At 47.0% G+C, this 23,147-nt stretch overlaps 2 protein-coding genes across 4 annotated transcripts in view; both read left to right on the top strand.

Annotated features, from left to right (window-relative positions):
* The window catches only part of C21H6orf89 (chromosome 21 C6orf89 homolog), a 34,282-nt gene extending 28,184 nt beyond the window's left edge, over positions 1-6,098 (top strand). For all 3 annotated transcript variants that reach the window (XM_073319498.2, XM_073319500.2, XM_073319499.2), the window contains one exon: positions 709-6,098. In XM_073319498.2, coding sequence (XP_073175599.2) covers positions 709-794 — 86 coding nt within the window. In that variant the 3' untranslated portion in view covers positions 795-6,098. The remainder of the gene's footprint in view (positions 1-708) is intronic.
* Positions 6,099-8,973: 2,875 nt separating this feature from the next.
* PI16 (peptidase inhibitor 16) lies at positions 8,974-20,182 on the top strand. Its single transcript, XM_073320108.2, has 6 exons — positions 8,974-9,198; positions 14,303-14,521; positions 15,510-15,619; positions 16,599-16,687; positions 17,646-18,350; positions 18,757-20,182. The coding sequence occupies exons 1-6, from the start codon at positions 9,046-9,048 to the stop codon at positions 18,894-18,896; spliced, it is 1,416 nt and encodes a 471-aa protein (XP_073176209.2). The 5' UTR covers positions 8,974-9,045; the 3' UTR covers positions 18,897-20,182.
* The last annotated feature ends 2,965 nt before the right edge of the window (positions 20,183-23,147 follow it).

Genomic DNA, 23,147 nt, shown 5'->3' with positions numbered 1-23,147 from the left:
TAGGTGATCCCCTCCCGAAGCAGGGCCAGGCGCCTGATCCCGATTGTGTCTTGTACCAAGTGCCTCCGACAGAGATGAGCATCTACTTCCAGCACCAAATCATTGCACCCAACCAACTGTGCCAAGCTGTCTCATGTAGCGGGAGAGAAAAATTACTCCTCAGCCCCTTTGAGGGCTCAGTTTATGACCTGGAGCAGAAGCGGCATAATGCCTTGAGATACTCTACGTAACTTCATGCCTAAGTCCTGATCTCTCACTGTTTTCTTGGCCAAGCCCCCACTGATTTCCAAGGATCATTTGAGTCTCCTTTCCCTTGAGGGTCTTGCAGGCAGAGGAGTTTCATAGCCTTGTTCATTAACATTTTCTCTGCATATATCAAATCCCTTCTAAAGCATTGTCTTGTCACATTGCCGAAGACGAGCAGGGTCAGGTTAGGTGATTGCTTAGAGAGGAAACCACTCAGGAATAGCCAGGATGCTGGAGGAAATGGTGTGGATGACTTACTCGCCCCATTCCCTCTGAGTCTGTTCTGATTGATGCCCTGCCAGGGTGCTGCTGAAGGTACTGCCTTGTGATAGAGATGTAAAATGGAGGCCCTGATCAGCTTCTCTTCCATCTACATATTTATCACAGTGGTGTCTGAGCTTGTCCAGTACAATAACCAGTCGTGGGCCCGTCTCATGCTACTTCCTGTTGTGTTTCCCAAAGGCTATGCCAGCGCGGATTACTGGAAGATGAGCTTTAACTCCAGAGGAGCAGAGCCCATAGTCATTTGCGATGGATCCTCTAGCTAAGAACTGTGAGAGAGCTGGAGTCCAGTCCGGTGCGAGAAGAATGCACGAGGGGGACAAGAAAATGGGTGTATAAAAGCAATGAAACTGGTGCAACTGAAACATCCTGGGGAAGCAGCTTTGCCCACCATGTGGGAGGCCTTGTGTTTCAAGCAACCGTTTCCCTGGCCCCCGAGGTAATACTTGCCCATCCTCCGACGTACCTTGGGAGAGAGGCAGTTGCACTGATCGCCCCCCTCAGGTAAGCCCTGGGGGTGCACACGTTTGTTTTCCTGAGTGCAGGGGGATGCATTTCCGAGAACAAGCTTCTCCTTGTGTCCTTTGTGACTATTGCACTGTTAGAATTTCACAGGGAGCCCCAGAGTGGGCGAAACCGTGACTGAAACCCTCCGGTGCATTCATCCCGGAGAGGTAACATTGGGCCTGTCTATTGGGGCAGCTCTGTCAAGGGGACATATGACTGACATGTTCCATGGTTCCTCCCCCCACATCACAACCCAGTTCCATGCCCCACAAGGAGGAGAATGAGCCCCACAGCCCCCATTCACAGACTCAGGCCTGGCTCCCTGCCACAGGAAAAGAATGGGCCTTACAGCCCGGTTGCAAAGACTGCCACACACAGCAGTGTTCTTGTATCAAATGAAGCTCTTTAACCCTCCCCCCCTCCCCCCCCCGTCTCGTTGTGATTGGCCTCTTCTGCATTATGGCAGCCTCAGAGCATTGCTGGTTCCAATAAATAGTCCCTATGTTCTTTTCCTCCTCTAACAAAAATACCGGCGTGAATTTGGCTGTCCAGGTTCTGAGAGTGCAAGAGCTTTGGCAAGAGCCAGGCTGAGGTGCGGGGAAGCACTGCATAAGCTTCCCCTTCCAGATCGATGAGTGGACTGCACCACCCGTGCTCCCCCACGGCTCCACCTGGGTCTGACCTGGAAACCCCTGGTTAAGATTTTCGAAAGTGACTAGTGATCTTGAGCCCCCTGACTCTCAGACAGTGCTGAGCACCCACCCTGTGAAAATCAGACTCCCTTGAGGTGTCTCAAGTTGGCCACCCAGAATCACTGATTTCCTTTGAAATCTTGGCCCCTGTCTACATTGGCGAGGCAAACGGCACCAGCACCTTACTCACAAATCTTGCTTGCATATACTATGCAGCTCTTGTTTGAAATGTGCTGGCTTGCTTTCCTTGGCCAGTATGGGAAGGACCTAAATGAGGGCAGCTTTTAGGATCTGGTTTACCTGGAGGTTCCTTCTTCCCCCCAGTCATTTGTGTGTTAACTCCTTCCAGATCCCAAAGCTCCATCTCTCTCCAGAATGAATGTTGATTTTTTTCCTGAGTCCCTTCCGAGCTTCCTCTGCAGGTTTCCTGTTGCTTGTGTGCTCCCCTGTCCGGTGCCTTTAGAGAGGATCAGTTTCATCATGTGCCGGCTGCAGTTACAGCCATTCCTCCCAAGCCTGATCCTATGGGTCTTTGTTCCTGCTGTGGACGATGGCTTACAGATGTGTCAGACTGAAGTCATAGCCCTGGGCTGCGGTTCAGGACATACTCTCTCACTTGTTTGTATGGTATCGTGAGAGCCTCTTTTGTTTTGAAGCAAGTTAATCAAGTTATGAGACACAAGAATCTTTTCATTTGTAAACATCTTTAGGTCAATTAAAAGAACGGAGTGGAACAATTTCCCTCCACCCTCTTGCAAGTTTTTAACAGCTGGAAAATGGGTGTGAAGCTGCTGCTGGTATTAATTGTTACAGTAATGCTTAGAGGTTCCAGTCCAGATCAGAGCCTCATTTTGCTGGGTGCTCTACAAAGCTAAAACAGAAGAAAGTTACTGTCCCAAAAGAATTTATAATCCAAGGGCACGATCCGCAAACACTTCCCTACATGCATAATGCTAATGAGTTACTCTGGCGGGGTGTTTGCAGAATCAGTCCCTAAAGAGGGAAAAGACAAAACAGGTTGAGTAGAACGTGAGAGGGTGGGGGTTATTTTAGTTGGCTTTGACCAATAAAGGTCTAATTTAATTGGTAGCAAAATATCACAGGGAACTAGGGTAGTACAACTCCCAGTATTATTGTTTGCTAATTTTTGTTGGTGGGTTTTATACTAGTGATTGTGTGCACACCCTACGCTCTCACACACGTGTAGCCCTCTGAAGGACTGGATCCTGTGCAAGCTACCCTTGATTTCAATGGCAGACAGATCATGCCCTAAACACACAAATTAGGGACCGATGCTATTTACAGTTTGGCAGCTTCTCAATTTACATTTGGAGGCTAACAAGGTTACCTCATCAGCTCCCAGGTTTCCCTCTGTCTCGCTCCGTTTTTATTGAGCATTCAATGAGAGACACGCACAGGGGCTGTATTGGACTCGGTGTTAAGATCATGAGTGAGTTAGTGTTGCTATTGCTTCTAAGTGTCTGTGAATGTGATTCGTAAAAAGTTGCAGAGAAAATTGCCAGTAGTCGGTTAAATGCCTGTGTTTTGTGACCCCCATCACTGCCAATGCGGCTCCCTGGCTTTATGGAAGGACAAGAAATCAGCCACTAGGACAATCAGCTGTCAGGCTCTCTAACAAGCAGTGGGTTCTAAAGCTGGTTTATGTCTACTCTACAGACGTGCACCCATAAAAATGGCTCCTCCCCAGCTCAAACACAACTAGCAGAGCGTTACGCCAGTTGGCCAGAGGATGGGGAATCTGTCCTGATTGCAAATCTGCTTTCCAAGTGCACTTTTGGTCTCTGCTTAAGTTTCCAGAGCTGTGTCTAGGAGACACAGTGCTCACATGTCCAAACCTCACTGCCTTTGGAATTTACATCATTTGTTTTTACACTTCCAGTATGCTTTCTCCTCTGCTTCCAAGAGCTGTAAGACATTAAAGGCAGACTTAGCTGCTAAACCAAAACAGGAGGAGGCTGATTTTACTCTGCTTGTTAAGATACTGAAGAATCAAATGTGGCCCCATCAGCACTAGAGTACAAAGCCCTGGTCTGTAGCGTGGTTTCTGTCTCTGGCAGCCAGGAAAATAGCGTTAGCACTTTGCTGTGATTCAGTACAGGCATGGCTGTCAGGGTTTGAACTCTTGTGTGGATAAGGCCAAAGGAGAATGAGGTTGGTGAGGCTGAGATGCAGCATGCTCCTAGTCAACATTTCAGCTCCTAGTCAACTCTTTCCAGGCTAGATAGTCTGATGACTGCCGGCAAGAACTGGTCCCATCCCACCCACTACCCCGTTTGTGTCTTGGGGGCACAACTTCTCCCAACCAGAAAGGCAGCAGCATTTCCAAAGGCAGTAACAGGCTTGAGAGGTGGGGAAGGGCAATTCTATTCTTGCAATCTCCCCAAACCGAGGACTTAGTAGAGAAAGGGTTGAATGTTGCCCCAAACAGCCAGCCGGCTCCTATGGCTCTGGAGTTTGTAACAGAGTGGAGCAACCTGGCCATCTTCTCAGTTACTGAGGCATCTTAGCAAGTGGATCAGGTCGTTGATGCTGTATATTACGTCATGGGTGTCAGTGGCCTCCAGCATTGCCCGACATTTGTGGGCCCTTCTGCGTACAACATGTCTTAAACAGACCCTGTGTGCGGCTAGTTGCACACCTTGCCCTACTCTCTACTGGGGCCCAACCCCATTCACCTAGTTCATCCCTCTTTTGAAATTCACTGCGTGCCTAAATGCTTCGTGTATGAGCCTGGAGATGGACTTGTACCTCCTTGAATGCCATGGCCTTGCAAAGCTGCTGTGAAAATTCACCAGTCAAGGCGCACAACTTGCTCACTTGCCCTTGCCCATAATGACCAGAGATAACGAAACTGTCGTATTTTACTCACCTGTAAGGAAAGACTACCTGCTCCAGGGAAGGGGGCAGGCAGAACTTTGCAGAGGCTGGTTTAAGGCCTGTCTCCGATAATCCAAGACACTGACTGTCTATCTCGATCTCTCTGGTTTCTGAACTCAGGGTAATTGAATGCAGGAGAAAGGAGTCTGACTACTTTCCTAATTTCAACAGTGGGAAACTAGAGGGATCTGGACATCCAGTTCCCATTGATTTTTAACAAGAATTGTGCAGTGCTGCAAATCTGAACCTCTGACTCCCATTGCAAAGCCCTGGAGAGTTTTCTAGGGTAAGATCCTACTGGAGTCAGATGGCTTTTGGTGCATGTACCAGCCCCTCCCTCAACAGCTGTTGCAAAGTGCCCACTCTCCAGACGGGAGGGGAGGCACTGGGTGTGCCGTATGGTGCATTTTGTCTTGGCGTATGTCTACGCTAATTGCAGCTTGGGTTGACGTGGTGAAGACGTGGCGGCATGGACCTCAGCACGGGCTAGCAATGCAAGTACATACCCAGGATGTCAGGTGGTCTTGTGGAGCTCACGTTGAAGTCTGTGCCACCAGGCCTTCACTGCTCTTTTTAGCTGTGCCAGCCAGGTTAAAGCTGGCATGGATATGGCTACCCAAGCTGCAGTCCCACCTCTGATTGCAGCATTAGATACAGCCTTAGAGGAACGGGGAAGAAAATCAAGTCAATAGTGATTTGGATGGTAACCGCGCTACACGGTATGAGGAAGACGAGCCTACCACCCTTTCTCACGCAGGTAGACCTGCCTCACTGCAGTGGGACTGCTGTCGTGAGGAAGGGTTGCAGGATCGGCTCCGATCCTGTAGTGTGCTGCCGCGCCCTTGGCTCCTTGTTAATTCATTGGGAAATAAGGGAACTCAGCACTTTCCAGGATCAGAGCACAAGTAATGAGCCATTCCAGCAGCCTTGCAACCAATGAACAGAAACCTTTCACCGCTCAGAGAATTCAGCTTTCTTCTCTTTGTATATTTACTATCAAGAGCTATCTCTTCTCCTCTTCTGGAATACCTGAAAATAGGTGTCTTAAAGGATTGAGGGACTGTCGTGTTGAGTTAAACATGAGAAGTGCTGGCCTTTCCTTTTGCTGTGCAAATTCCAACAAAGGAGCATTGATTTATTTTTAATGTTCTCTCTTTGTGTAGTGGGAAATGGGGGGGGTAATATGGTTAATTGTGACATTATTACAAAGACTCAGGGGTATGCTGGGCAAACTATTCTATAGATATATGCATAAAGACTGTTGAATTATGTACACTGTAAATTCAAGTGGCTGTTAAAGAATGTAAATATGCAGGGAATTTTATGGATGATTATAATTTAATATATTGCAAAGTTTGTAAATACTTGGGAAAAGCCTGTAAAGAGTGTAAATAAATCAGCTTTGTATGTAAGAAGAATTTAAAAATTGTTTTTACTTTTTGCATTTAAATACAAACAATGATGCACCTTTTCCCCCAATGTGGATTTTTCTTTTTTTATTAAAGAAACAGTGTCGTGAGCAAGAGCTGTGGTTTTGTGACTATACTTAAGCTATAGCATAGAGGCCCTGACTTTTTGGTTCCTGGGGGGTGCTTGACCCCTGCTCCGCCCTGGGGCCCGCCCCCTCTCCACCCCTTCCTCCAAGCCCCACACCACCTCTTCCCGCCCCTGATCTGCCCCTACCCCACCTCTTCCCACCCGTGCTCCTTCCCCTCCCCTCTAGCCTCTGCACACTGCGGAACAGCTGATCACAGTAGGGCGGGAGGGGAAGGCGCTGATTGGTGGGGCTGCCAGCAGGCGGGAGGCGATTTTTTTCATGGGGTCAGTGCCCATGCTATGGTGGCAGAAGTGGTGGAGGAGGGTATAATAGAGATCTGCGTATGCTGGGTAGGTTGACAACAGTCAGCATACGGCATTAAATATCTGATGGTCTGACAATATTTTGTCGTTACACATCGGTAACATTTTCAAAAATGTGTAAATGATTTGAGCCTAAATCTCAATTGCAAAAGTGATTTAGTCTCCTCAAGTCTTGTCTACACTTAAGCTTTGCAGCCTTACCTCTACTACTGTGGTTAAAGAGGCAACCGCACGAGGGCTGTTGTTGGTATATCTGTGTCAGCAAAAAATCAGCTGACATAGATAGCTATATCAGTAAAAGCAAAGTAGCTTTTGAAAATTGGATTTAGGCTCCTAAGTCACCGAGGTGCTTTTGAAAATGTTACCCAGAGGCTGGTATTTTCAAAGGAGCCCAAGGCGTTTGAGGCCCAACTCCTGTTGATTTTCAGTGGGATCAGGGTGCCTGATGCCCTTATTTTCTTTTGGAAACGGTAGCTGTTGGGCCTGATCCAGAACCCACTGAAGTCAGATCAGACCCACAAACCCCACTGTGCATTTTATATCTCATATGTTATGTAACAAAATTATTTGTTCCTAATGATCCATGGGTTTATTGCAGTTGCACAATGCATTTCTATATTGAAGCATTTGAATACAAGAAAGCCACATTCCTCTCACACTTACCTAATGGGCCCTGCAGGAGACGAGCTTGTCAGCACAGGGGTGGGAGCTTGGTGCTTGTTTTGCAGCACCTCAGTGCTACCAACGTTGGTTCCAAAAAGAACAACTGTGGGTGGGATCCTGGAGTTGAGAAGCCGCCCTTGATCAGTTTAAAATTTGCCAACAGCTGCAGCTGACCCTGCCAAAAAAATCATTGTTGCTAGTAGATGAGCCATGGCGATTTTGAATGGGTTGGGGTGCTGCTGGATACCCTGCCCAAACCACAAGTTCCAGCACCTGGAGAGTCCACATGGGGCAGTCAGAGCACAACACACAGCCTGGGCCTTGGGTGGTGGATCCAAGCAGACATAGAATAGAATATCAGGGTTGGAAGGGACCTCAGGAGGTCATCTAGTCCAACCCCCTGCTCAAAGCAGGACCAATTCCCAATTTTTGGCCCAGATCCCTAAATGACCCCCTCAAGGATTGAACTCACAACCCTGGATTTAGCAGGTCAATGCTCAAACCACTGAGCTATCAGGCCTCCCCACTTGGCCATAGACAGGGACAGGAGGGGATGGAGGAGACTGAGGTCCAAGTAACTTCCCTAATTCCTTCTTACTTTTTTCATAAACATCCCTAAATGTCCCAGAGCAAGGTTGGCATTTCTGTGTTCAGGGTAGGAAAAAAAGCAAGGTGGGAGGGAACGTGTGTGTGTTAAATGGATATATATTAACAGTTCTCCTTTAATTCCTCTGTTATTAAAATTGTGCAATTGTTTTGTCAGCTGTATTTAGAATAGCACTCACTGCGTAAAAAGCAAGTTTCCTTCTTAAAATGAGGAAAGGACATACATTCTTTATTTATACTGCTTCCAGTAAGGAAAAATTAAATACAGTTTTCAAAAAACATCCTATTCTTTTCAAAATGGCCGACAGCACCAAAAATGCACATCTCCAAAAATGATACCTACGGGCCCTGGAAAGGACGGAAAGAGTAGGAGGGACTTGCAAAACCATAGGGCCAAAAAGGGGGTGGGCAAAAGGCGGGGCCATGAAGTGTAATAGGGAGTTCTGATTGGCACAATGCCATGATGCGGGACAAGGAAACCTGTCAAAATTCTATAGTGATGAAAGACAAAGAGCTATTACTGCTCTCCCTTAGCACCCCTCCGTATGCAGTTTCATAAGGTTTTTCTCACTTCCTATCCAACCCAAAAAGTTTGGGAAGGGCTATAAGCTCTCCTGCTTAAGGGCATAAGTTTAACTGATGAGGGCCAGGAAGAAACTTTCTGTGGGGAAGGTTATTCCATAACTGCCCACTGCACCTTCCTTAGGTGCTGGCCACTCTAAGACATGATAATGGACAAGATGGCTGGGACCCCGCTCTGACCTAGAATTACAATTTCTGCATGTGTACTGTTGCTGCTTGCTGTTAAACAGCTGCCGTGTTCTGCCCCAGAGGTGGCTGCATTTCATTGGTAGGTGAAATGATCCCTGACTATAGCCGTTGTTTCCATTTGGAAAACATTTGGGGATCCTCTGGAAGGAAAGGGGAGGAGTATAAACATAAGTAATTACAGCACATCACAAAGTGTTATATTAATGTTTAAAACTGAAATTACAGCAGTAGCAGGGCCCCAAAACGGAGCTCCTACGATTGTGGAAAAAATTAATACCAGGATTTCACACACGATAGCTCTCAGGGAGTGGGCATTGCTCACTCATTGGCCCCTTAAGCAACATTCCTTTTTCATCAATGACATTACATGGGTGTGTTCCCTGTGGCTCTGAAATGTATTATAATAAAGAGATAAATTTCCTCCCCTAATCTCAGGCTTTGGGTGTTCCTTGTTTTGGGAAGTGCTTTAAATCTGTCTGCCAGAGGCATGGGCTGCTAAAGCCAGAGACCGACTGCCACAATGCTGAGCTCTGGGCTTCCTCCCCTTCTCCTATTGCTCACGGCTGCGGAGCTGAGCTCGTCCTTTACAGATGATGACAAGAGGTTGATTGTGGAGATGCACAACCAATTCCGCTCCCAGGTCTCCCCTCCTGCTGCAGACATGCTGAAAATGGTAAGTGTTCCATGGGAAACCCAGGGTCTGATTGCAGTCATATCTGGGGTCTTCAAGATCAGTGTTTCTCAGTGACTGGTCCATGAACTGGTGCCAGTCCCTCAGATTTCACTCATATAGTTCATTAAGGCAGCAAGCCGGTATCAAAGCCTGGCAGCAAGCCTGGTATCCAAAAGATTGAGAAACACTGTTCTATATGACAGGAAGGTGTGGCATGTCTGGAGGTCTCCTGTATGATAGAAAGGGAATCCTGCATCTTATTGAATAACGGAGGGTCTCCTACACTTCTTAAAATAAGAGCATCCCTTGTTGTGAAAAAAGAAAAGGAGGACTTGTGACACCTTAGAGACTAACCAATTTATTTGAGCATAAGCTTTCGTGAGCTACAGCTCACTTCATCGGATGCATCCGATGAAGTGAGCTGTAGCTCACGAAAGCTTATGCTCAAATTGGTTAGTCTCTAAGGTGCCACAAGTACTCCTTTTCTTTTTGCGAATACAGACTAACACGGCTGCTACTCTGAAACCTTGTTATGAAATGTACTTTGAAAGTTTAAGTTCATAAATGTGATTGACTCTAGCTGGAGATCCAGTGTAAAAATTGTTTCTTTTTTCCTCGTGTAGCAATGACTGGGCTACACACCATGTGTCGTAAATATCATGGCTGTAGTAAACAAACTTGCAATGAACAAATAACCAAAACTTAAATTCACCAGCCAGAGTGACAAAATCCCAACTGAGCTTGGAGAATTCTTCTTAGTGTTGCACTTCATTGATAAATACTTGTGATTACTGATAGACTCTTTTGTCTATAGGATGGAATATAAAATTGAACGTCAACCACTGATTTTGGCTGTATGGGTATCTTAAGATTGGCCATCTTTCATCCAAGGTGCTCGTGTATGTTCCTTCTCACAACACCTCTGTGGGGTAGGTCTGGCAAAAAAGTACTATCCCCATTTTATAGAAGGGAAAATCTAACGCATGAAGAAGCAATATGCCCAAGGTCATATAGTTTGTCTAAGCTACAAATAGAGCCTCATTCTTTCTGTCCCTGCTCTAACCATAAGCAGATGCTGCTTCTTGTATTAGACCCCTTGATTTCAGTAAGATGTCTCTCCATATCTGATGAATTACTTATTATTTGTAAAGTGTTTTGAAGAGGGAAAGTACTACATAAAGTGCAAGGTGTTGATATTTGGACTGCATTACCTCTTTGGCTAAAGACAAATTTGCAGCGGGTTCTTTATCATGACTACAGTCGGTTGGAGATTTTTTGATGAGCACTGAAAAATGTCAATTTGTCAAAACCAAAACGGTTCACGAAACAGGATCAATTTTGATGACTTCTTGTGATGCCAAAATATTTTGGTGGAAAAGTTTTCATTTTTTCAATTTGAAACAAATGTGCATTTTGAAATTTTAGTAAATTTCAAGTTAAAAGAAGATTTTTAAAAGGTCAGAATTGAAACAAAATGTTTCAAAATTATAAAAACGAAATGGTTCCATTGACCCAAACCAATTTTTTTGGGAGGATTTTTGGTTTGTGAAAATTGTTGGGATTTTGATTTTCATCCTATTTTCGGGATAGGAAAATTTTTCAATATCTCAAAAATATTCACAGGACAAGAAAACTACCCTCCTCTACTCTCACCTCTAATCATGACCTGGTTGTTTTAGGCCTTGCCAGCACACACAGTTTGCACTGATTTAACTAAACTCGTTTTGTGTAGACAGAACCCAAGTTAATTTGACACTATTTTAGTTCAGGGGTGAAATTTTTAAAAAGCACCTAAGTCCCATTTTCAAAAGGGACTTAGGAGTCTAAATCTCAGTGAAAGTCAAAGGGACTTAGCCTCCTAAGTGCTTAATTCATTTTTTTAAAATGAGGCTTAAGTAATGTGCTCTACTGGGGTGTGATTTCTAAAACACACTAACGTGCTGCACATTAATTGACCCTGCTGGTTCACTTTAATGCAGTGCTGTTTGGGTAATGATAGATTCCCCAGTGCTGTTTGGGTAATGATAGATTCCCCAGAAAATTTTTCTGGGATGAGTTGAAACTTGGAAAGCACAAGAGGGGTGGTGAATGAAAATGCTTCAAAGACATTATGAAGTAGAATCTGACCTTCATTGACATAAATATTGATAATTTCAAAGCCAAGGCCAGACCTGAATGGAGAGCAACTATCCATAAAGGCAGTAAACACTATGGGGAAGACATACATGAAAAATGGATCAAAAAAAGGGTCAAGCATCTTGCCAAGTCCTCAGTGGGACCCTGCACATTCTTATGTGACATCTGTTTACAATCTTGCTCCTCAAGGATTGGACTGTACAGCCACTTGAGAATGTGTGATGTCATTATCAGATACGACAGCCAGCCATACAGTGCTGTCTGAAACATTAAAGTGCACAAGGGAAACTTTAGTGTGCACCAGTGGGGCCTTTATACAGACCAATTAACACTCAACACATTAGTGTGCTTTAGAAATCAAGCTCTTGGACAAGCTCTTAACTCATTTAAGCAATTTTGAAAATTGCTTAATGAAGTATGCTGCTGCTTATTGTAAAAATGGAATGATGACTTAGGCATATGACAATAAGAACATTCAATCCTATTTGTTTTAAATAAAGGCTTGAAGCCAGATTTGACTGCTTTGTAGCACATTCCACCTTGACACTGATTCTAACTCAGATCCTGTCCTGAAAAATGTATTGATCTTGACTGTGGTTTACTCAAGAGTCTTGCCTTTGTCCTGAGTTTACCATGAACAGTTTACCACCCGTGCTACATTTACTATTATAGAACTTAAAAGACCTGATGGCCAGCAGCAGCAGCTTCTCCATGGTAAACTTTTGTAAGCCGTTCAGTTTAGAAACAATCCCGTGAGTCTCTGATTAAACTCCGGGTGTCTGCATTGCTCTTCTGGATTTCCAAGGACGTTTTCCTTTCAGAAGAAGCAGATCTCAGCTTCTGAGTTCACCTACTCCCATAGCTAACTGCCCATCGGCTGTCACCCGGTGCTTGTGTTTGGGACAGCAGAAGTGGTTACCATGGAAATGGTTATACAATGGACATACGCAGACCAAAGCCTTATGTTTTTTAATGAAGCAAATAACACAGAGGTTAGTTCTCTGCTTATGGAACCCAGCTCCCTGCTACAGGGAGGGGATAATGAGCCCCCACACCAAGACCTGCAGCCAACCCTCTTTCCAAAGCCACATCAGACACCCCTCTCCCCTGCCACCGCCCCTCTTATAAGTAAGCAGAGAGCCACTTGGGAGAACAGAGGCTGCATCTTCTGTGATCCTTGCTGCCTACCCTTGGGCTCTGACACATAAGAATCAGTGAACCAGAAATCGTCCAATCGTCCTCACACCAACTAAGGTAATCACCTTCCTCACAAAATACTGAGGGTTTCCCCACTGGATCACACCCCACTCCTGCCCCCATCAGCTGATAAACCCACCTTCCTCACCCACTGCTCCATCCTTTGATTTTCATGATCTTTCAGTGGGCTTGTACGTCTGGGTTCTCCTCCCACCTGCCCTGCTATCTCTGCTGGTTGGATTTCAGAGAAGCTGCTGCCTCCTTTAAATAATGTAAAGAAAGTCCAAGCAGCTGTATCTTCATGTTCCCTTTAATGCTTCTCTTGTGCAAAAACATCTCCCTCTCTTACCTAGCAACCGCCACTAGGTAGGATATGGAGCCCAGGGGAGCTCAGCTGGACAAGAAGCTGTTGTCAGTCCGGGCACTGGAGGGATCACTTGGGAGGCAGCTGTCAGACTGAGTCTCCGGTCAAGTTTAAATGATGAGGTTACCAGATGTGTGCGCTGGCTCCTGTTCTCTGGCCTTACACAGCTGTTGAACTGGGCATGTCCCTCTCTCCATGCATTCCCACAGTTTGTCCTGTTCATTGCAGTCAGCGGTTCCAACAAGGGACCCAGATCTTCTGGGTTCCATTCCCAGCTTTTTGCTCTGTGACATTGAATGACACCACGCTGCTCATTGCCTCAGTTTCCCCTTTGGTAAAACAGGGATAATTCCTAACTGGGTAGGGGTGCTTTGAGATCCAGGGATGGAAGCGACTGTAGAACGGCTGCTATTTTATTACTGTCCATTGACAACCAGTGTTTTATATTCACATTTGCCTTAGGCTGGTATGTTCTAAGGAACCTAAGGAGGTTAGATACTGAGTTCCAATGAATTTCACTGGAATTTGAGCAGCTAATGCCCTTGGGTTCCCTTTAAAACCCCATCCTAAAACCCTAATTCAGCAGTTGCATCCCTAAGGGGGACTCCATCATTATCATCATGGCAAATCCCAGGAACATGGCCTCCTTGCAGATTAAGCGCCACCCAGATCAATCTCTGGCTAGATCCTCAAGGTGGTCTGGCTGGATATTCAGTCTGTGCCTATTACTGGCAATCTTATGGCGCAACCAAAGCTTTTGACGCCCATGTGATCCCTTGTAGCGGTGTTTGTTGGTAAACACACTTTGGAATTCATTGGTCTTCCATTGTAATAATCCACACACACCAAGAAAACTGCTGAAACCAAGCCAGCGCTGGAGGGGGCAGGGTTGAGCTTTGAATATCCTCATTTCTGATCTTGTCCTACTATGTAATATGGACCTGCCGACAAACATGATAAGAATCGGAAGTGTCACTCTGGGGGTCTTCAGCCTCACTCAGCACCCACGTTTTGCTTCTATACCACAGAGCTGGTACAACTGTGCTTCGACAGATCCGCAGCCTTGTGGAAAGTGTCATGTCACTATGTCTGCACAGAGCCCCCAGGAGACTCTGCTTGGGCACAAAGGCTTTGGTAACAGATCCAATTGCAGGATCAGGGCCCTTAATCTTTAATCTTATCAATTAATCTAGATGGAAAATGTGAGAGCCATAGCCTTTACCAGTGCTTGGGAACAGAACCCAGGAGTCTAGGTTCTAACCTCGGGCCCCACTGGATAGAGGATAGGCTGTGTGTCTCTCAGCGTGTCAGAGCGTTTCATCCATGTGAGGAAGGACTCGATCCAGATGGACAATTCTTGACCCAGCCTCATGCTTTGTGATGGTGGCAGCTTTGTGTTTGTTTCAGAGCTGGGCCCCCGACCTGGAAGCCTTTGCTAAAGCCTATGCAGCGAAGTGCATCTGGGGCCACAACAAGGAGCGGGGCCGGCGGGGTGAGAACCTCTTTGCCATTACAGACGAGATGGACGTGGAAATGGCCTTGGAGCAGTGGTACAACGAGCACGAGCATTACAACCTGACCACGTCCAAGTGCACCGTAGGACAGATGTGTGGCCACTACACCCAGGTATCTGGCTACAGGGCATGAGGGGCTGGATTCCTGGGAGGGAGTTGTGCTTGGGACTTGACCCACCGTAGAAATATTGTTTAGGAGCTTCAATACCATGGTGATGGGCCCAGTATAAGAATCTCAGCTGGCCAGGATAGAACTGATTCTTATTCAGTATGGATGCCTCAATTGTGTGGGCATCATGAGCTGCTGTGATCATAACAGGCCTGCTGAACAGTTTCCCTTTAGGGGAAAATAAGTCTTTAAAGTCATTTGTGTATTTTAATGCTGCACCGTTTGGTCACTCAGCGAGCCTGGTGTGGATGCCTCAATTGTGTGGGCATCATGAGCTGCTGTGATCATTACAGGCCTGCTGAACGGTTTCCCTTTAGGGGAAAAAAAAGTCTTTAATGTCATTTGTGTATTTTAACGTTGCACCGTTTGGTCACTCAGCGAGCCTGGTGTGGCTTTCAAGTCCCTGTTGCAGATGGGCTCTGGCCTCAGAATTAGGATCCAGGTCAAGCTCCATGTTTTAAACTCTCCACTACTCCGGGACATTTGGATCTGGACTTTTCATTTGGCTTAGTAAAAGACAGGGGCCTCTTCCAAAATTCAGATCTGGATTATGAACAGCACCATAATTCAGGAGCATGTGGGTTGTGTCCAGCTCGACAGAGAAGAATTGTTGATGGGGGTCTCTCATCCAAGCACTAACAAGGCCTGTCTCCGCTTAGATGTAACTCTGAAATGGTGTGACCTTCATGCACAGAGTCCCTGAGTCTCCTAGTTCGGGGAGTTGGTCCTTTAGCCCAAGCTGTAGTGGTTCATGCTTTAGCTCTGGAGGTCAGGGGAGAAAATCCTGGTGATGACTGAGCTGACGCATATGGCATACACACTCATCGTCTAAACCTCTTCTCACAGGCAGGGTGTCTCATGGTCTCCCATCTGTGCTCTTCCTGCCTTGTGCGGACAGACGTAACCCTTCTCTCTTCCTCCCTTGCTTCAGGTGGTCTGGGCAAACAGTGAGCGGGTTGGCTGTGGGATGCAGTTCTGTAAAACCCTGCATGGCGTCGAAGACCCTGACCTCTACCTGCTGGTCTGCAACTACGATCCCCCGTGAGTGCGCGCTTACCAAGGGCTGCTCTGGTTCCATCCGGGCCCTGTCACATCTACTTATCGTAACCTTCACCCCCGGGCTGAGAAGGAAAATCCTCCCCCAGGCTCTGCTTACCTTGCTTTCAGGTAACGCGTGGAAGCCAATCCCAAGAAAGCCCTTTCTTGTCATTTTCCTGTGGCAACAAAGAGAGGCCGATCTTGTAAATCCAGCCCAGGTCTGGGACAGAGGAGTCCTCGGCTCTATCTGTGGTGCTGCCATGGACTGTGCGTCCTTGGGTGTGTCATGAAAAGCCACATAGTTACAGGGCTGTAAATCTAAAGTTGCTCCACATAGGTCAACGGAGGCACCCTGGGTTTATACCAGTGTCACTAGGAGGAGAATTTGGCTGTTAACTTCTCTGTGCCTCATATTCCCCAGCTGTGATATGGAGAAAATGAGCTTGATTCTGCTCTCAGTCTGGTGTCATGCCACTGACTCCATGGAGTTCCTCGTGAAGATTTACATCAATGTACTTCACGGATGTGTATAGGGGTCTTTGAGGTCCTCTGTCGACAGGGCTATATAAATACAAGGGCTAACTATCAGAGCTGATCAGAGTGTTCCCAGTCTGGTAAACCCTATGGAAATACACATGGAAATTTTAATGGAAAAAGGCAAAATAAAATGATGAATGTTCAGGAAACTGAGGGGTCATTTTTTGAGCAGCTGTAATAATTATTAAGGGCCTGATCCAAAACACGGCTGAAGTGAATGGAAAGGCTCCTGGGCTCAGGCTCAGACCTCTAGACAGTGTTCGTAAGCCCAGGTGCCATTAGTAACACAGTCAAAGCTCCCCCCGCTTTTTTAATGACCCTTGATTTATATCTTGGCAAGATCTGATTTGAATTAAAAATCTCCCTCCTTTTTGAGATGGGGAGGGGATTCGTCCTCTCTGTTGTCATGGGCTGTTCTCTTTTCATCGGCATATTCTGCTTCCAGTGGCAACGTGAGAGGTCGCAAGCCGTACAAGGAAGGACCTCCTTGCTCCAAGTGCCCCGAGGGCTATACGTGTAGGAATTCAATCTGCGGTACGTGAAGGGAACTAGAGGAGCCAGTGTCTCCACTGGACAAGCCAGAAAACTGGGTGGGGGGGGGAGGTTCCACCCATGAGACAATCCCCCTAAAAGCAGTGGGGTTAGCTTCTGAATGAGGTGCTAGTCCAGGAGTAAGGGGGTAGAATCTGGCTGTATGTGGGGAACCCAGCACTTCCTCAGCCCTGCCGGCAAAGTTTTCCTACGTCTCAGGGTTGGGATTCCAGGGCTTTCCCTGGAGGTGAATCTGCTTTTTGTAAGTGTATATTAGTACTGTCAAAAAGGAGCTGGATTGGCCGACCTGGGACTGGAGTCCTGTGTTTATCTACAGAGCAGGCATAGCCTAGGCAGCAACAGAGTAAGCTTCCCTCACACACGCTGCCTTGCCCATGTGCCTCGTCCTGATCTGATGGGACCCCCCCCACCCACTCCTCGGGGTAGGTCATTTTCACATTCTGCAGCCCATGCAGTCCTTCGCGTCTCTGCTGCAGACACCTGTGCATGGCGGAAGCTCTGTCCACTGGGAGCTCCCCCAGCTCGTTCCACTGTTCAGCCACCAGAAAACAGGAACGACTCACTGTCTTTCAACCTGGGCCATGTTCATGCTGGTGACATATGGGAAAGGCTTCCTATCCCAATAGCAACCACCTGGACCCCTGCTGCCAGGAAGTACCATTCTAGAGGGGTGGCGTTTTCCTACATCAGGTCTGAAAACAAATGAAATCTTGGGACCTGCCCGGAAAAAAGGGTGTCCCTGTGTCCGGTGGGCTACCTGCTAAGCTCAGTTCCCACCAAGGGGCAGAGAGGTGGGGTGTGTTTCCCCGAGAGCCTAGTGAAAGCACCTGCCCCTGCTTTCTCCAGCTCTCCTTTGCTGGGTTTTCATTGGCACTGCTCGGGGGACTGGAGCTCCAAGTGAAGCTGGTGGTAACCCACAGCCCTCTTTGTCTCTCATCAGAACCCAGTGTAGACTCAGAAGAGGCCTCTACATCCTCTAGAACAACAAGGCCAAACCTCACCACTAGGCCAGCTCTCGCCACTGACATCACCCCCACGAGCCCGACCACCACCACTAGCCTAAGGCTGGCACCCACCCCCCCGAGCCCGACCACCACCACTAGCCTAAGGCCGGCATCCACCACCACCACCACCACAAAAAGGCCAAATCCCACCACAAGGCCAGCACCTGCCAGCACCACCGTGAACAGAAGCCCACCACCCACCCGAACAGCAAGGCCCCACCCCACCAAGGCTACTGGGCCAACATCCTCCATAGAGCCCACCTCAGACCTGAACCTTAAAACATCTCCAGATATGCAAGTGGACTCTGAGGAGACTGGTGCCCCATTGGTGACCATGGAGGCTGTGCTCTTGCTAGACCTGGAGTCAACCCTCAGCCCGACTGCCTCTCCAGAAATGGAGGGAGACTTGAAGGAGTCTGATGCAGCCTCCGTGAGAGCTGAGCCAGCCCTCTCCTCAGAGCCACCTCCATCCTTCAGCCTTACGACTCCAGAAACCGATCTGAGCTTGGACGATACCAAGCAGCCCCCACCTGCCCTAAAGTCAACACCCGCCACTGCTAAGGTGACCTCCCTCCTGCACTTATTACCACCTTCCAAGGCCGCAGGGAGACACAGCCTCACTGTCCAGTCCGCCCTGTCAGGTAAGGCAGCTGTGGAGTGAGTCTGTCTGTCCCGTCTTGGACGTAAAGGACATAGACAAAGAAACATAAATGCACTTGGCAGGAAACAATAGGAGACTGGCCCTCAAACTCCTCCCCCACACAGCACCGACTCCCTTCCCCGCACCTTCCCCTGCACTGTGTCCCCTAACATTATCAGGGGCTGTCTGAGCTGCCTGGTTCATGAAGCATGAGCATGGATTTGGCCTGTTGCCCACTAACCCACGAGCTGTGTCTTGCCTTCTGAGGAGCTCTGTGCTGCTGTCCTGCGCTATGCATCATCCGTGCCCATGTGGCAGCATGTCGCAGAGGGAGCAGTGTGAACTGGGCCGGTCCTTTGCCTGTGGCTTCCGCTTTGACTCCAGGTTTCCTTCCTTTCTGCACACAGGTGCCAGAGAGACCGAAGAGCTGATGACGGGCCCCACAAAGAAAGACTTGGACCAGCTCAATGGTTCAGCCACCAGCAACTTTCTGGAGTTCTCTCTGTTCCTACTGGCCGCGCCCCTGCTAACAGGCCTTCTCCTCTGAAGGGTCTGCCTCGACCCCCTGTGCTCCTATCCTCAAACTCTCCTCCAGTACTGATCGTCCTGCTGCTCTGCTGCATGTGGGGCATATCAATCAGGTGAAGACCCCCTACTGGGCCTTCTTGCCGCTGGCTAAGTCCACTCCAATCCAGTTATACTCAGTGGTGCCTGGCAAACCGCAGTGGCCATTCTGTTACACTAGCACTGCTGAGACCCCGCTATCCCTGGATACCAATATAAGGGGGGTAGCTAAGTTTTAAGTGCCCAGCTCATCTGTCGAAGGGGCAGGAGCAGCTGGGTGAAGAGAGGGGAAATTCCTTGGTGCCTCTTCCTCCCCGAGCTCTAACTCTAACCTGAAGCTCCATAATTCCTACTCCAGTCTGACTCAAAGATGGGACTCCTTCATACTGAAGATCCTGGATCCCCACCAGTCCGGAGGCTCAGAGCTTCATGGCCCTCCTCCTCACTGGAAACGATGAATGATCTACTATCCTTGTAGGCCTATGAGGTCCTTTCCTACAAATCCTATATGAAAGGCAGAGACATGGATGGTACAACCCTATCTAAACTCCTCTCGCTTCCTCCACCAACTATGTCTACGGTGCACATGCCCCTTCAGGAGAGCCAGGAAATGAACCCTGCTCATAAGTTTTGCTCGGTCCATTGCATGCATCTCATTCCAGAGTTACTCCATGTGGCAAGGCTCTTATTTTGTTGTGCATGGGGAAAAAATACTTCTGCACTAGAGAGGAGGGGGTGGCTCATTATAAACCTCCTGTGGGCATCGTCTGTATCTTGTGGTATGTCGTTAGACTAGCTTCTCTTGAGTGCCTGAAGCGTACAACATAATTAAAGTTAGATACAGATCTTGGCCTATGGTGTATGTATCTTATACGCACAGTGGAACCTGACCCAGCAAATATTAGGTGGCGTGATGAAGCTCAAAGCACATTCTGCTAGGGGCTATCCACTGGAAGCATGACTTACCATAGAGCAGCTTTCACTATATGTGTCATTAACGTTTGTTTTCCCTCTGCGTGTCTGCTCCATGTATCTTACGTTTCCAAGAAAGGTGTGTTAACTACACGACAAGCCTCAGGTGGTCTAGTTAAGATCCAGTGGAAGATGACACTTGATACGAACCTTTTAGCACCCATAGCATCCCTTGGTTTTGCTAACAGATGAGGTGGGGACTGACGTGAATCCTGTAACCCCTTAGCTACAAGGGACACTGTTTCCAATACCCCATGAGGTCCTGCTCTCAATAAACGCTGTTCTGAAACCATCACGCTGGAGCGTACCATGTTTCACTGAGTGGCAGATGGAGTCCTGCGGCTGGGAACTTGGTAACGTGCGTGTGAAAGACTCTCTTGGCTGTTTTCTTAGTGGAGAGAGAAATGGCTTCTGTGGTCCATCCCTTTGCAGTAGTGCTAGGAATGAGGCAAAGTCCCTTGTTCATTTCCTTCAGGATCCCCGAGCATTATGAGAGTGGGGGTGTGCACAACATGTAACTCAGTCACTCTCAACCTTTCCAGACTACTGTACCCCTTTCAGGGGTCTGATTTGTCTTGCGTACCCCCCAAGTTTCACCTCACTTAAAAACTACTGCTTACAAAATCAGACATAAAAATACAAAAGTGTCACAGCACGCTATTACTGAAAAATGGCTGACTTCCTCATTTTTACCATATAATTATACAATAAATAAATTGGAATATAAATACTGTACTGACATTTCAGTGTATAGTATACAGAGCCATGTAAACAAATAATTGACTGTGAAATTTTAGTTTGTACTGACTTCACTAGTGCTTTTTATGTAGCCTGTTGTAAAACTAGACAAATAGCTAGACGAGTTGATGTACCCAAGGGTACATTTACCCCTGGTTGAGACCCACTGATGTAACTGACCTTCTGTCTATCCCTTTCTATGGCCTCTGTTCCCACCATTTGTGAGCATCTCACAATCTTTTAATGTATTTCTCCTCACAGCCCCCCCTCTGTGAAGTAAGGCAGTGCTATTATCCTCTGTTGCTGGAGGGGAACTGAGCTACAGAGGGACAAAGGCCCGGATCCGCGATGAAGTGAGCTGTAGCTCACGAAAGCTCATGCTCAAATAAATTGGTTAGTCTCTAAGGTGCCACAAGTACTCCTTTTCTTTTTAAAGATATTTAGGTGCTTCACTCCTAGATATCACTCACTGAAATCAGTGGGAGTTAGGCACTTAAATTCCTTTGAGGACCTAAGTGACGTGCCCAAGGTCACTCAGGGAGTCTGTGACAGAGCAGGGAATTGAATCCAGGACTCCCACATCCCAGCCTAGCGACCTAACCCTTGGCCCATCCTTCCTCTCAGTATAGTCACAACTGTGTGTACATCTGTTGTGTCTTATGGCCATGTTGCTCACCGGTCCATAGTTAAAGGTGAGCTGAGTTTTTCACCACAAACTGGGATGCAGCCACTTTGCTATGTACAAAGAACACTCTGTACCCTACTCAGCATAACAGAGGACTCGCTCTTGGAGTACAGAATGGATTTTCTGAGAATTTACAAGTAAATGGTTCATTAGTTTATGTTAAAATTAATTTTAAAAGGGGGCTCTAAAAAACAGTAGTACTTTGGATCAGCCCTTTGTCCTGAATTTCAGAATCAGGGCCTCCGTTACATTATTGCCTATGGTACTATGGAGCTCTAGGCTCCTGCAGTGGAGGACTTTGTATTGCTCCCACGACATGTTTATGGCAGCACTTTAAGACCTAGGGAGTGGTCCAGCAGCAAAGGAATTACACAACTCCAGAGTGCTACAGCCAAAGTTTTGTGTGTGTGTGTGTCTTTAAAATAAACAAAGACATTACATGCAAATTCCACCCTCCCCCGGCAGCAGTTTGACTGTACATTTAAACCAGAGCAGCTTTGCAAACAGGAATAGTGGATCAGCTTCATTGCACTTTACGGTGTGAAGCTGAAAGCTGTTAAATGTATAATAGCCTATATGATGTGTGTAATATGGGTAAGTAAATGTTGTTATTTAGGCTTTTGCTTTTCCTGATCCTTCTGAGCCCTGCTTTGCTCTGTTCATGCTGCACTGAGCGAGATATTAAAGAAAGAGAAAACTAGCCTATATCAAAAACTCCAGTTACATAACAGGAAGGCGCCTGAGGGGGGTTTTCAGGTCACTCATGGGCACCAGCTGTTCTATGCTGTGGCCAGCAGATGGCAGTGGTTCAGATACAAGCAGAAACTGGACCACTTCGAAGTAAATTGCTGAACAAACCTACAGAGACTTGAGTGCTTTATTTAATCAGAAATATCAGAGGTATTTAAGTATCAGCTAAAAATACGCTGGTGCCCAAGTGACCTGGTTTGTACGGGGCGTCAGTGCAGGCTAAGTGCCCACAGGGCAGCTGCTGAGCCGTGTCCAATACAAAATCTAGCCTTGGCCTATCTGCAGTGAGACCTCCCTCAAAATGCAGATTTAGCTATTACAATTTTCTTATGGTAAAAGTACCAGGGTGTTGCCCAGATGCTACTAGAGAGGGGTAAACCAGGAAGAGCCTTTCAGGCCTATAACCTTTAATCTGTGCATAGGGCAAGGCTAAAGACATGATATAAAACCCCTGCAAATCAGCAAAAGAACCAAATAAATAACATTGGGTAACCCTGTTAGGTTTGCCAGACCTGGACCAAGGCATCAGAGTACAGGGCTATCCACTTACCAGAGAACCACAGCATTGCTAACTCTCCCAATTGTATCCCGAACCTCTCTATATAATTCTAGGGTCTTAATTTTTTCTAACATGATTCAGTGTTGCTAACACTTGTGATAGTTGGTTTTTCTTGGAAAAGTGAACCTCAAAGGCTCAGAAACCTGAAAACAACCCCCTGCCCCCTACATACACACTGTTTGTCTACTTTTAGAATCATGATTTAAAAGGTAATCTGATGGTTTTTGCAGGGAGAAGAAGGGGATAGTTCCATTTTTGAATGCTTGGCAATACTGAAGATAAAGTGTTTTTTGTTTGTTTCTTTAATTCCAAATTTATCTGGAATCCTAGGGGAGACTTTGAAGATGGCCACTTGGCAAAGGTGATGCACCAGCCTTTAACAAGTTAATAAGTAAGATCATTGCACGGGGAGCAGGCTGCGACTCCATGAAGCTCTTAGGTCACTGACCATCCCAAACACTGGCTTGCAGAGATTAATTTGTAGGGGATGAAGAAGGGGCTAGACTAGGTTGAGGTGCTCAGAATGACAA

This window comes from Lepidochelys kempii, chromosome 21, assembly GCF_965140285.1.
Source record: "Lepidochelys kempii isolate rLepKem1 chromosome 21, rLepKem1.hap1, whole genome shotgun sequence".
Lineage (NCBI taxonomy): Eukaryota > Metazoa > Chordata > Testudines > Cheloniidae > Lepidochelys > Lepidochelys kempii.
Note: the sequence above shows the minus strand (reverse complement) of the source record. Positions and strands in the feature narration are given on the sequence as shown.

Excerpts from the sequence above, each read along its gene's own strand:
- PI16 (XM_073320108.2), top strand. The coding sequence starts at position 9,046 with ATGCTGAGCTCTGGGCTTCCTCCCCTTCTCCTATTGCTCACGGCTGCG. Across the intron at positions 9,199-14,302 it reads CTGCAGACATGCTGAAAATG|AGCTGGGCCCCCGACCTGGA; the intron begins GTAAGTGTTCCA and ends TGTTTGTTTCAG. Across the intron at positions 14,522-15,509 it reads TGTGTGGCCACTACACCCAG|GTGGTCTGGGCAAACAGTGA; the intron begins GTATCTGGCTAC and ends CCCTTGCTTCAG.